Source organism: Austrofundulus limnaeus, unplaced genomic scaffold (genome assembly GCF_001266775.1).
Source record: "Austrofundulus limnaeus strain Quisiro unplaced genomic scaffold, Austrofundulus_limnaeus-1.0 Scaffold223, whole genome shotgun sequence".
In the NCBI taxonomy this organism is placed as follows: Eukaryota; Metazoa; Chordata; class Actinopteri; order Cyprinodontiformes; family Rivulidae; genus Austrofundulus; species Austrofundulus limnaeus.
In genome coordinates, this window is record NW_013952625.1 from 749,195 (window position 1) to 759,513 (window position 10,319).

Below are 10,319 nucleotides of genomic sequence, written 5' to 3' on the forward strand. Positions count from 1 at the left end.
TGTATAGCTATACAATACATGTTTGGTTCAGTGTGTTCATGTGCATTCAAAGCAATAACAGGGACATGTAAATCAGGAGGCACAAGTTCACGTAGAGACAACAGGAGAAAGCGCGTTCTTAAGTGACTGGCACAGTATTCAGCAGCGCAGTGGTCCTTATTAGCGAGACCAGAACGAGCGGACCCATGCTTCTGGCTYGCACAAAGACAACTTTGTGTGAAAACTACCTCTCACCACGAGCGTAGCAGCAAACACAGAGTTCAGAGCCACGGGCAGGAAAAGTTAGAGAGAGAAAAAAAAGAGCTAAAAATAAAGCAGAACCAGAAAGGGGGGTGGTGGGGGGGGGGGGGGGTTTAGGTGAAAGGCTACTTTAACGATGCAGACTGACAGGTTATCAACATAAAATAACACAACTGCAAAATCTGAACATTCCTTTAAAATAATGCACATATTTCTCCGCCAAAGCCAAATATTCAARCAAAGAACCCATGCAACCAGTTACAACTCTGAATATTTGTCTGGGTTGACTCTCAGCTACTACCACACCAGATTTTAGCTCAATATCTGTAAAAAAAATATATACTTAAGTTTTGTCCCATTTTGTGTTGCTGGATTATCTGTAGCCACCATCTTGAATAAAATTAAATCCAATAGTCATGCTCACTTTGAGAACTTCATTCAAAATCCACCCAGTAATTCATGGGATCTTTTGCTAACAGACACAAACACACAGGCAACTACAACACTGACCACCTTTCATGGCAGCAAGTGATGAAGACTCTGAACTTTTGAGAAGAAATTATCACAGCACAACAACAAAAAGTGCAATTCTCAAGCAACGTGGAAAATACTATTTTTAAATTTGAGCAACTGTTTTTCTCTTTAAGGTCCTTAAAAAACTTGATGCCTACCTCGAGATCATCCAGAGACCGTGCCATGCTGAGACGTTTGACTGAACGACGTTTGGAGGCACGGACAACACCTACACCCCAAAACTTGGATCCCTAAACGAAGAAAAGAATACAAATATGGAGACTGATGGAACTGACCTGTATYACCTGTATTATTAACCTTCTTCCTCCGTTCAAACAGTTTAACAAAGTTCATGAAAACATGGATGAAGCTTTCTTAAACTAAGTTGACATTCAGAATCTGTTAAAACTTTTTCATTATGTTTCTGTAAATTTGCGACATTAATCGTGTGTAGTTTTTTCTGGGATCGTCACTCGTTGAGTATAAATAGAGCATTACATCTTTCACAGCTCACAGAGGTGAATCTTGTTAAATCCCAAGATCTGGAAATGCTTGACTTTATTTGTCAGGATCCTTTGCTGAGGTTCACTCCTGCTGGCCTTKTTCTTAAAATCCWGAGGTTGAGCCCAGAGTTTAAAACAAGAGTTTAAGGAATTGCAGATAATTACCAATGTATGACATGGGCTCTACCCTGTAATTTCCCCCGGCTTCCTGTCTAAGATTGTCGTCTTTCTGATCTAAAGCGAGCTCAAGAACAAACACACAATCCAGCTCTGCGATAGAAACAGAGAAACGCTGGAACAAGTGAAGCACATGGGAGTAGAAAAGCTTTATATTTTTAGTCCCAATTTTTATCCAACACCCACGGCTTGTACCCATAATTTGCAATCACACGTTTTTTCGACACCGAGTCTAATTGGAGCCCTCTGTGGGACCGAGGGAAAGAAAATACTTCAGAGATTCTGTAAATACACATTACTGATTTCCTGAGAGGGGCTCGTTTCCGGACCTACGTGGACACATGGGGACATCTTGTGGGCAAAGATGAAACCAACGCGAAATTATTGTTCTTTTTGAACATACTCTGAGGTAAAAGCATTGAGGTTTACTTAATGTGTTCTGACAGTGTGCAGAAACTCAACACACTGTAAAGACTTTATATTTTTGCTAAGTCAAAATGATTTAGAACACAGGACAGAACATTTCAGGCCACATCAAGCAAGCTAGTTTTTAAATGTTTACTGTTATTATTTACTTTGGACCGAAGGTTTCTTAACTTGGTCACTCATTGCTTTCTGTTTCGCAGATGTTTTAAAGACATTAAACTCCAGAGTTAAATATACAGAGAAATGGAAAAACTTACACTTTTGCTGCTGCCATCTGTTCGCTGCTTCTGTCTTTGTTCGAGAAATCTTTTGGTCCACTCTTCTCTGGGAGGCATCATGGCCTCTTTGGACTGGTACCTGTCTGAGGGGGGCAGGTTATTTGTGGTAGCGCTTGAGTTTGCGGACCAGTTTTTTGTGGGTATCTCTTGAGGTACGGAATCACTACTTAGGTTTTTAGCCCACTTTGGTTTTGAGAACCACCTTTGGCTACTTCTTAGAGGGTCTGCCAAGAAGTTTGTTTTTTTAGCCAAAGGTAGAGGAGGAGGTGGGGGCTTAAACCGGAACTCTAGCCTGGGTGGGGGGCCTCCATAAAAGCTGGTTAAAGAGTCTGGGCCAGGCAGAGACTCTGAAAGGGAATGCGTGCTGGCATAATTTTCTGGATTTAGTATTTGGCCATCTCTGAAGAGGTTTATTGGGGTGATGTCTTTAGCTGGAGAATAATCCCACGGACAGCTGGGAAGGTGAGCCCCAGAATGGTTTCGGGTTTCAGGAGGGAAATCCCTTTCGGTTCTCTCTTCAGGGGGAGAAGCATTTCCAATACCGCTGTCCCCGTTGCTGCTGGCTCTGCCCTGTTTGCTGGTGTTGTCACTTTCTTTTGCTTGCAGCTGAGCCTCTGAGTCCAGTTTGACTCTGAGTCTTTCCACTGCCTCCCCCAGGTCACTGTACAGGACTGTTACAAAGTGAAGGACGTCTGGGGGAGTCTGAGGGAACTCCAGGCAGCCGAAAGCATCAGGATCAAGGGTGCAGTCAAATCCAAAGCGGCCAGCGATCCCTTTGTGGTCCTCGTGGTTTCCCAGCTCCGGGTCGATAAAGAATACATGGCAGGAGGCCCGCAGAGGACCATGATCTGGTACACGGCCATTGACAATATGCGCCGTAGTGACCAGGCAAAAGAAACGTGGGTCCTCTGCACACACGGCTCCTAAAACAAGGTTCTCAGCAGGGAAAGCGGCCAAAACGGCTCCTGCATCGTCACACAGTCGAACACAATCAAACATGATCTTCATCATTACCAGAGTGTGGGTATTCTGCTCAGTACCCAGCTGTCGAATCCTTTCCCGAATGGCTTTTAAGCAGTCGTCCACTGAATCATTAGGGTTCAAAATCAACTCAGTAGAGCTCAAATAGCCCACCACTAAAGTCATATTTAAAATGGCCCAGTTTGGATTAACTTCCTCTGTGTCTGTGAAAACCGAATCTGTGTCTCTGACTGTGGGTGCTTCCTTCTTTGTCTGCTCGGCTAAAGTACTCCACTGTTGTGACCATCGGGACATGTCAGGCTCTGAAACAGGTCTCTGTTTACTTTCAGCTACATGGTTTGAATTGGAAGAATTGCTCGAATCGTCCGATATAGTACGGAGAACACTCGGCTTTTGGAAAACGTTACTTTTCTGCACGAAGCCAAACTTTGCGTCATTAAGAATGGGGTTTCCCATGACGCGGCGTTCGGCCAGCACGACCAGGCGCAAGGGCCCCGTGCAGCTGCCGACCAGCTGCACCACAGATTCGTGCGTCGCGGTGGACACGTCCGCTCCATTGATGGCCATGATGCAATCACCTTGTCTCAGACCAACGAGCTGGGCAGGACTCCCCTCCATGATGCCGCTCAGCAAGCATGGTTTCTGTCCCATGATCGTGAAACCATAACCAGCCCGACCGCGGATGATCTCCACACCCCTGAGCTCGGCGGTCGCATTTAAATCCAGACGCCTCCTGGCGCCCTCGGGTTGCCCTTGTATCCTCATGTCAGTCACAGGTGGGTGGGAGACGAGACCCAGCGAGGGGGAACTGGAAAAACTTGCAGATAGCCAACACTATTGTGTTGTTGTCATCCTGTATTCAGAAAATAAGAATAAAAACAGACAAAAAAAAGCCATTTATATAATAATAATAATTTGCTTGCAGAGTATCAAAATACAAACAGGAAAATGCATTCCACAAAAGATTTAAATGTATTTTATGCTGTGGTTCTTAAACTTCTCAGCTTTCAACTAGCAAAATAAAATTCAACCAATCATAATTTTTTAATATTAATTTCTGACTTCGGTTTTAATCTCTTTATAATGCTAAATATGCCACTGGCATTTATCATCACCCACCGCTGAATGTAAAAGACAGCGTTTTTGTGCCTACATCTGTGAGTGTGTAAATTTGTCTGCATCGTTAGCAAAATATCTCATGAACCGCTGGATATCTTTTTGATGAAACTTTCAGGAAATAATCAGTAGATGTGCATTTACAACTGATTAACTTTTAGAATCAAGCCAATTCAAGATGGCCACCACAGCTAAATGACATTAACCTACACAACAACAGCCATATCTCAGTGAATCACACACTAAGCTAAAATTTGATGTGGTAGAAGCTGAGAGTTGTTCACATCTCAACCTCCAAGTGCTAAAGTGGTCAGGTGAGATCATTGACYAAAATGGTGGACATTTGTTATTTCTCAACATACGAGGATCTTAGTCTCTAAGCCAGGGCTATTCAACTAAAATCGCTCCAGGGACCACAGTTACTGCCGGTCAACAGCTGAGGGGCCGAACATCCAGCAATTTAAGTTATTATGTAAATAAACCAAGTATTATAAAGATCTATTACGTACCTTAGAATTAGTTTATTTTACTGCAGTTAATCATGAATACAACATACAGAACCCTATAAAAGTAGTGATAATTAAACATTATCAAAAACAAAAAGAACATATTTTGCCTCCTATTTAACACAGATATTATTTTGACATCTCTGACTTGCCAAATTTTTAAACCAATTTTATTTTCACTTTCATAGTTTTATCTTCAACTGCTTGTAGTTTTAACTGTCTTGAGTGTTCATAGAAATGGTTTTTACCAGCTTCTAGCCAAGATTCTGACATTCTGTAGATACCAAAACATGTCTATGTTCAACTAAAAGAACTTAGAGTAGTTAAAGTAGAAAACCGGAGGTTTGGGCTTAAGAGATGAATGAACCAATTGGAGGGCCGAACTTTGGTCACTCATGGGCCGGATGTGGCCCGCGGGCCACCAGATGAATAGCCCTGCTCTAAGCATTTATTAAAGAATGCCAGGCTTTTATTTTCTTAAGTTTATTTGAAGACCCTCCATTTGGTGCTTCATGACCCACAACAGGACCCTGACCCCAACTTTGGGAAGCACTGAATCATAGATGTGGTCAAAGCTGATTTGAAACACACACATTTAAATACTTTTATATCAGTCTACATTAACTTAAAATAAAACAACCGCATTAAATTGTTGTCATCTGTAGATAAATAGACATTAAAACCAGAGGTTTATAGTAACTAAGTACATTTACTTTGTTACGGTAAGTAGTTTTTTGAGGATTTGTAATTTTACCAATTATTTTTAACAGCTACTTTGACTTTTATTTTGTTACATTTTAAAGCAAAAAAATGATACTTCTACTTCTTTACTTTAAAATGTAACACCTATTACTACAAAATTAAATATGTTGGAACTCATCATGAATGGAGATGTTTCTACAGTGTTGAATTTACTCAACAAAGTCATGTCAGCTGGCTCCACTAAGCCTAGTTAAGTAAACTGATCAATAATAAACATATTGCTCAATTTACTCCACCTGGCTTAGTGGAACCAGTTTGGTTCAGTAAATGTAATAGTTTATTTCTTAGAGTGTGTGTAGAAGTACTTTTACTTTCCAAAGTTTTGTGAAGTTTTATAACTTTTACTTGAGTAGTTTTCTCATCAGTTAAATTTATTTTTACCAGTCATTTTCTGTTCATGTAATTTCACTTTTACTTAGTTTTTTTTTTCAAGTACTTTATAGAGCTCTGTTAAAAACTACCCAAAATGTGCATCAGAGTGGGTTTTCTGGCTCCATTTTACAATCATTAGTTTGTAAAAGCAAATTGATAATTAAATGAAACTGGCATCCATCTTATTTGAGCGATGACCCGTCAGAAGGAGTGAGGGGAAGCTTTATGTCCATGACCCCTCCTGCTCCTCCTCCTCCTGCTCCTCCTGCTCCCCCCAAAACAAAGTGCCAGCTGGCTCTCTGCTCCCCAGCACTTCAATGACAACTCGTTGGTTTCGGACATCCGCTGCTGTGTTTWAAAWCGTCCGAAGCAGCCACAAAACGTAGCATTTTCAAAACAAATGTCGCCTGACAGTAAAGTTAGTTTACTGTATTACTGCACGGCTCTACGAAGCGAGGGAAGAAATTACCTGTGAAGGGTTGAAAAGTGTCGGAAAACTCCCACGGTAAGTTCTCTTTAAAAACAAAACCGTGATGCGTTCACGTCCTCTTCATTGTTGACAACATTTCTTTTACATTATCAAATATTATTATTATTTCCAGCCCTTGCCGTGATTCGGTGGTCCATACGGCAACGCGCTCGACGACACCAAGTCCCTCCTCACAAAAGCGTCTTTCACTGTAACCATGACAGCCTAACGTCTCTCGACCACGTGACCCTGCTTTTAGCCAATCAGTGCGTTCGTTGTGTTTAATATTCAAACAGAAGGAGTGATGCTATTGGCTGAAACAGGTGGCAGTGTGTGTCTTTTATTTTYCCCCCCTTTGAGTTGAATTTAAAAATCAGAGGTATTGGAATTAAAATGCACACATTAATTGATTAGAAACTTGTTGGTAGTCCTAAACAAATACCCCAAAGTAGCATTTTTTTTATACTTATTAAACATTAAAAAGTGTTTCTGTCACATTTTTGATCAATCTAAAGCAGTGTTTCCCAAAGTTGGGGTCGGGACCCAAAGTGGGGTCCTGAAACATCAAGGTGGGGTCCTGAAAAGATTTTCTGAAYTAATTACATTTTTGCCTTAGTTGTTACAAAAGCGTGAGGTTAGTAGATTTAAAATGGATAAATGTAGTATAGTAAAAATTGTTACTATGCCCATGTTTTGTTGACCTGATACAAATGTTTATCGTCCAAAAATAGTTGTGAGCACAGGTCTCTGCTCTTGTTTTGTACTATTTTGGGGGTCAAAAGCTGAAAAGTTTGGGAACCACTGCACTTTGGTTCCCAAAGTTGGGCTTGGGACCCAATTATGGGTCATGAAGCACCTTGGATAATCTCCAGAAATCAATTTAAAGGGTAATAAAATAATTGCTGATGTAATATTTTTCCTATAATTATTACAAAAACACAAAATAAGTAAAAAATAAGTATTTATTTGTGTATAAGCTGTTTAGATTGTCAAAAAGCCTGTGTTTTTAGGGTTATTGACAAAGTTGGCCAGTAATATTTGGGGTCACAAGTTTTTGCCATGGATATTTTGTGGGTCAGAAGATAAAAAGTTTGGGAACCACTGATCTAAAGTACAAATTTTACCTTCTTGGATTTAGAAGTGTCTTAATTTGACTTTCCATGTGGATCTGCCTCACATTCATTTTACAGGCTTGAAAACAATAACTATGGAGGTCAAAGGGCTGTAACGGTTGCTAACACGCCTTCATGTGGAAAGCAGTTTAAACATTTACAAAAACAGGGTTACTGGCCACTTGAACCAATAACGTGAAGTGATAACTTGGTTATTAATAGTAACAGGAAAAAAAGAGGAAACACAAACAGGTTGTTGCACTTTGTTCTATTTATTATTATTTTGTTTGTGCTTGAGCCCTGATTTCATAGAGAAGGAAACATTTATTCTTTGTCATTTTTATTACACTGAGGCAATAGCTACGGAAGAGGATTAAGACCAAAAAAATTAAATAAAAAAAAAGATTAACTTTTTTCTCAGAAACAAAGAAAAAAAACATGTCAAAGATATTTACATGAACGTACAAAAATGTATTTTTGTAAAGTATTTGGATTTTTAAACATTAATAGTCATTATTATAATTCATACCAAGTGTCGTACATATATGGACGTTTAGCGAATAGAAACAGCAAAAATTACCCAGATTTGGTGCCTTTTTTACTACATATTTTATTTTTTGCTCTCTGAAACCATTGCTCTTCTATTGCACTATTATATCCATCTCTATTTTTAATTAGTGCAATGTGACAAAATCAAGGTCAGCACCATTTCTGTTCCTCTTTTTTGCCAGATGAAAAAAAATCTACTCAAAAAATACACCTTTTGAAGAACGTGTCATTTTCCTTCACATTTTATTCAGTTTAAGTACRTTTTGCAGCCTTTTTTGAGCAACCTTGACGTTAATGAAGATTAATTTCTCACTTACTGAGCTCATTTTTGACACAAGATGTTCCCAACATGACAAAATAAGAAAGAAAAACAAGATTTCCAAAGGCAGTTTCAGTGATTTTAATGAGGTACTTGTCAAGTTATCAAGAAATATTTTTGTTCAACTAGTATTAAACTAAAAACTGACATTGGAGTCTAACAGTAGATGCTAAAGTTTCAACATAAGTATTTACAGCTTTTAATGAGTTTCAGGGAGCCTCATAAATGGTAAAAAAAAATGCACGTCTTTACCATCTATGAGCTCATAACAGTTGCGGTGTCATTTTTTAAACATATAAAGTCTTGAAAATTTTTGCTTTTGAGGTGAAATTGTAAATAAAAAGATAACTTTTCATAAAAGCGGAAGAAAAACACTGAAGGCTTCCCGCTCCTCAAGGCTTGCCAGGGTCTTTGGCCCCCCACACCACCGCCGTGGAGGCGGGAAGATGAATCATCTTCTCCAGGAGGTTCATCATCCTCTCCTGCAGCTGCAGACACTGGACCTGGAGGAGGTTCTGTTGGTGCAGGGACCGACGGACCTCCCTGCACGTCTCCTCGATGGCCCGGGTCGACTTCCTCTGCTGCTTCAGCATGTCCTGCATCACCTGTAGCTTCCTCCTCTTCAGGCACAGGTACTTTTTGGCACGCCTCTTCCTGGTGGAGATGGGCTGGGAGCTGGGGGGGGGGACAGAGACCGAACTCGTGAAGGTCAGGCTCAAGACAATAAAAAAAAACAACAACAAATAAAAAACACTACCTGGAGCCGAGCGTGTGGTCACTGTCTGAGCTCAGAGATTCCAGCTCCTGCTTTATCTCCATCTCATCCGAGGAGCCCGTGTACTCSGGCAGAAACCCCATCACGCCTTCCTCCGACTGGGACAGGGGGTTGTCGGTGGACTGGGACGAAGTGGAAGGACCTGCAGCAGGACTCTGAAACTCCAGAGAGTTCACCCTGCCGTTCTCCAGCGGCTTGGAGAGGATCTTCTCGATGGCCTTGTAGTAAGGCCAATCGGGCACCTCGGTGGTTTCGTTGGCCGTGGCTTTCAGTCGCCTGGAAAAACCAAACAAAACTTTGACAATGCATTTCACAGACGCGTGGTTTGGATTTGAAGGACTCACCTGAACTGGAAAGACATGTTGGTGATCTTCATCTTGATCTCCTCCTTGTAGCGCTGCTCTCCGGTCAGCTGGTAGAACCTCTGGGACATCTTCTCGTAGACCTTGGCATTCCTCTTGCTGGTCTTCAGCTCGTTGTGGTGCTCCTCCCACACGTACAGGAGGGCCTTCATCTCGCCGTCCGTCCAGTTCGGGGCCCGCCGGTGCTTCTCGCTGTGCATCAGGTAGCTGAAACTATCGTCTGCTGCCATGTTTGGTTGTTGCTGTTGTTGTGTTAAAGGCCTCTCTTGGCCTTGTGCAGGCCGTGTGTTTGCAGAGGACGTTTGGAGGTTGRATTTAAAAGCCTTTTTACTCAGACAGGAGCTGAGTTCAGTCTGCAGGGAGGGAGGGACACATGTGAGAAAAGACAGAGCCCTGCCTGTGTGCCCTTCCCCCCTTAGCCTAGCTGAAAGAGGACTCAAAATGGGGCCTAAGGCAGGCGAGAAATCCGGTTAAAAGCTTTTAATACTGCGTGATGTCACAGTGACATCAAGTTGCCCTGGCAACGGCGAGCGAGAGGCCCTTTATCCTCCCTCCCCTCTCGCCACAAACCACTCCCATCCGCTCTCCTCGGCCCTGCATTCTGCTCCCACTGGCAGCACAAAAAGCTTTTAGCTGAAAGGCAGCYGCAGAGATTCGCTGACAGTTTTGAAACACGAGCCTCGGGAGGAGGAGGACGGGGAGGAGGAGGAGGGGAATTAAAAGAAAGAGAGTGAAATATGTGTTTCCCTGGCAACTAGGGGAAAGGACTTGGTAGTCAGCCAACACTGCTCCATTTAAAAGCTTTTAATAATAGACAAGTTTGTTCTGAGAGGAAGGAGGGAGGATTCTGCTTTCTGTG

General features: G+C 41.7%; 2 protein-coding genes across 4 annotated transcripts in view; both read right to left on the reverse strand.

Moving 5' to 3' along the window:
• LOC106525338 (regulator of G-protein signaling 12) overlaps positions 1–6,535 on the reverse strand; it is a 69,258-nt gene extending 62,723 nt beyond the window's left edge. Inside the window, exons 1-3 of one of the 3 annotated variants that reach the window (XR_001311104.1) lie at positions 6,344–6,535; positions 2,117–3,971; positions 912–1,004 (exon numbers count right to left, since the gene is read on the reverse strand). Coding sequence is in view for 2 of the 3 variants with exons in the window: in XM_014019533.1 (XP_013874987.1) it covers positions 912–1,004; positions 2,117–3,883 (1,860 nt within the window). In the remaining variant the exon portion in view is untranslated. The remainder of the gene's footprint in view (positions 1–911; positions 1,005–2,116; positions 3,972–6,343) is intronic. The other 2 variants (XM_014019533.1, XM_014019534.1) reach the window with 2 other exon arrangements.
• A 1,695-nt stretch (positions 6,536–8,230) lies between these two features.
• msantd1 (Myb/SANT-like DNA-binding domain containing 1) lies at positions 8,231–10,032 on the reverse strand. The gene is made up of 3 exons (XM_014019541.1): positions 9,443–10,032; positions 9,081–9,374; positions 8,231–8,998 (listed from the first exon to the last, which is right to left on the reverse strand). The coding sequence occupies exons 1-3, from the start codon at positions 9,688–9,690 to the stop codon at positions 8,716–8,718; spliced, it is 825 nt and encodes a 274-aa protein (XP_013874995.1). The 5' UTR covers positions 9,691–10,032; the 3' UTR covers positions 8,231–8,715.
• Positions 10,033–10,319: the final 287 nt, after the last annotated feature.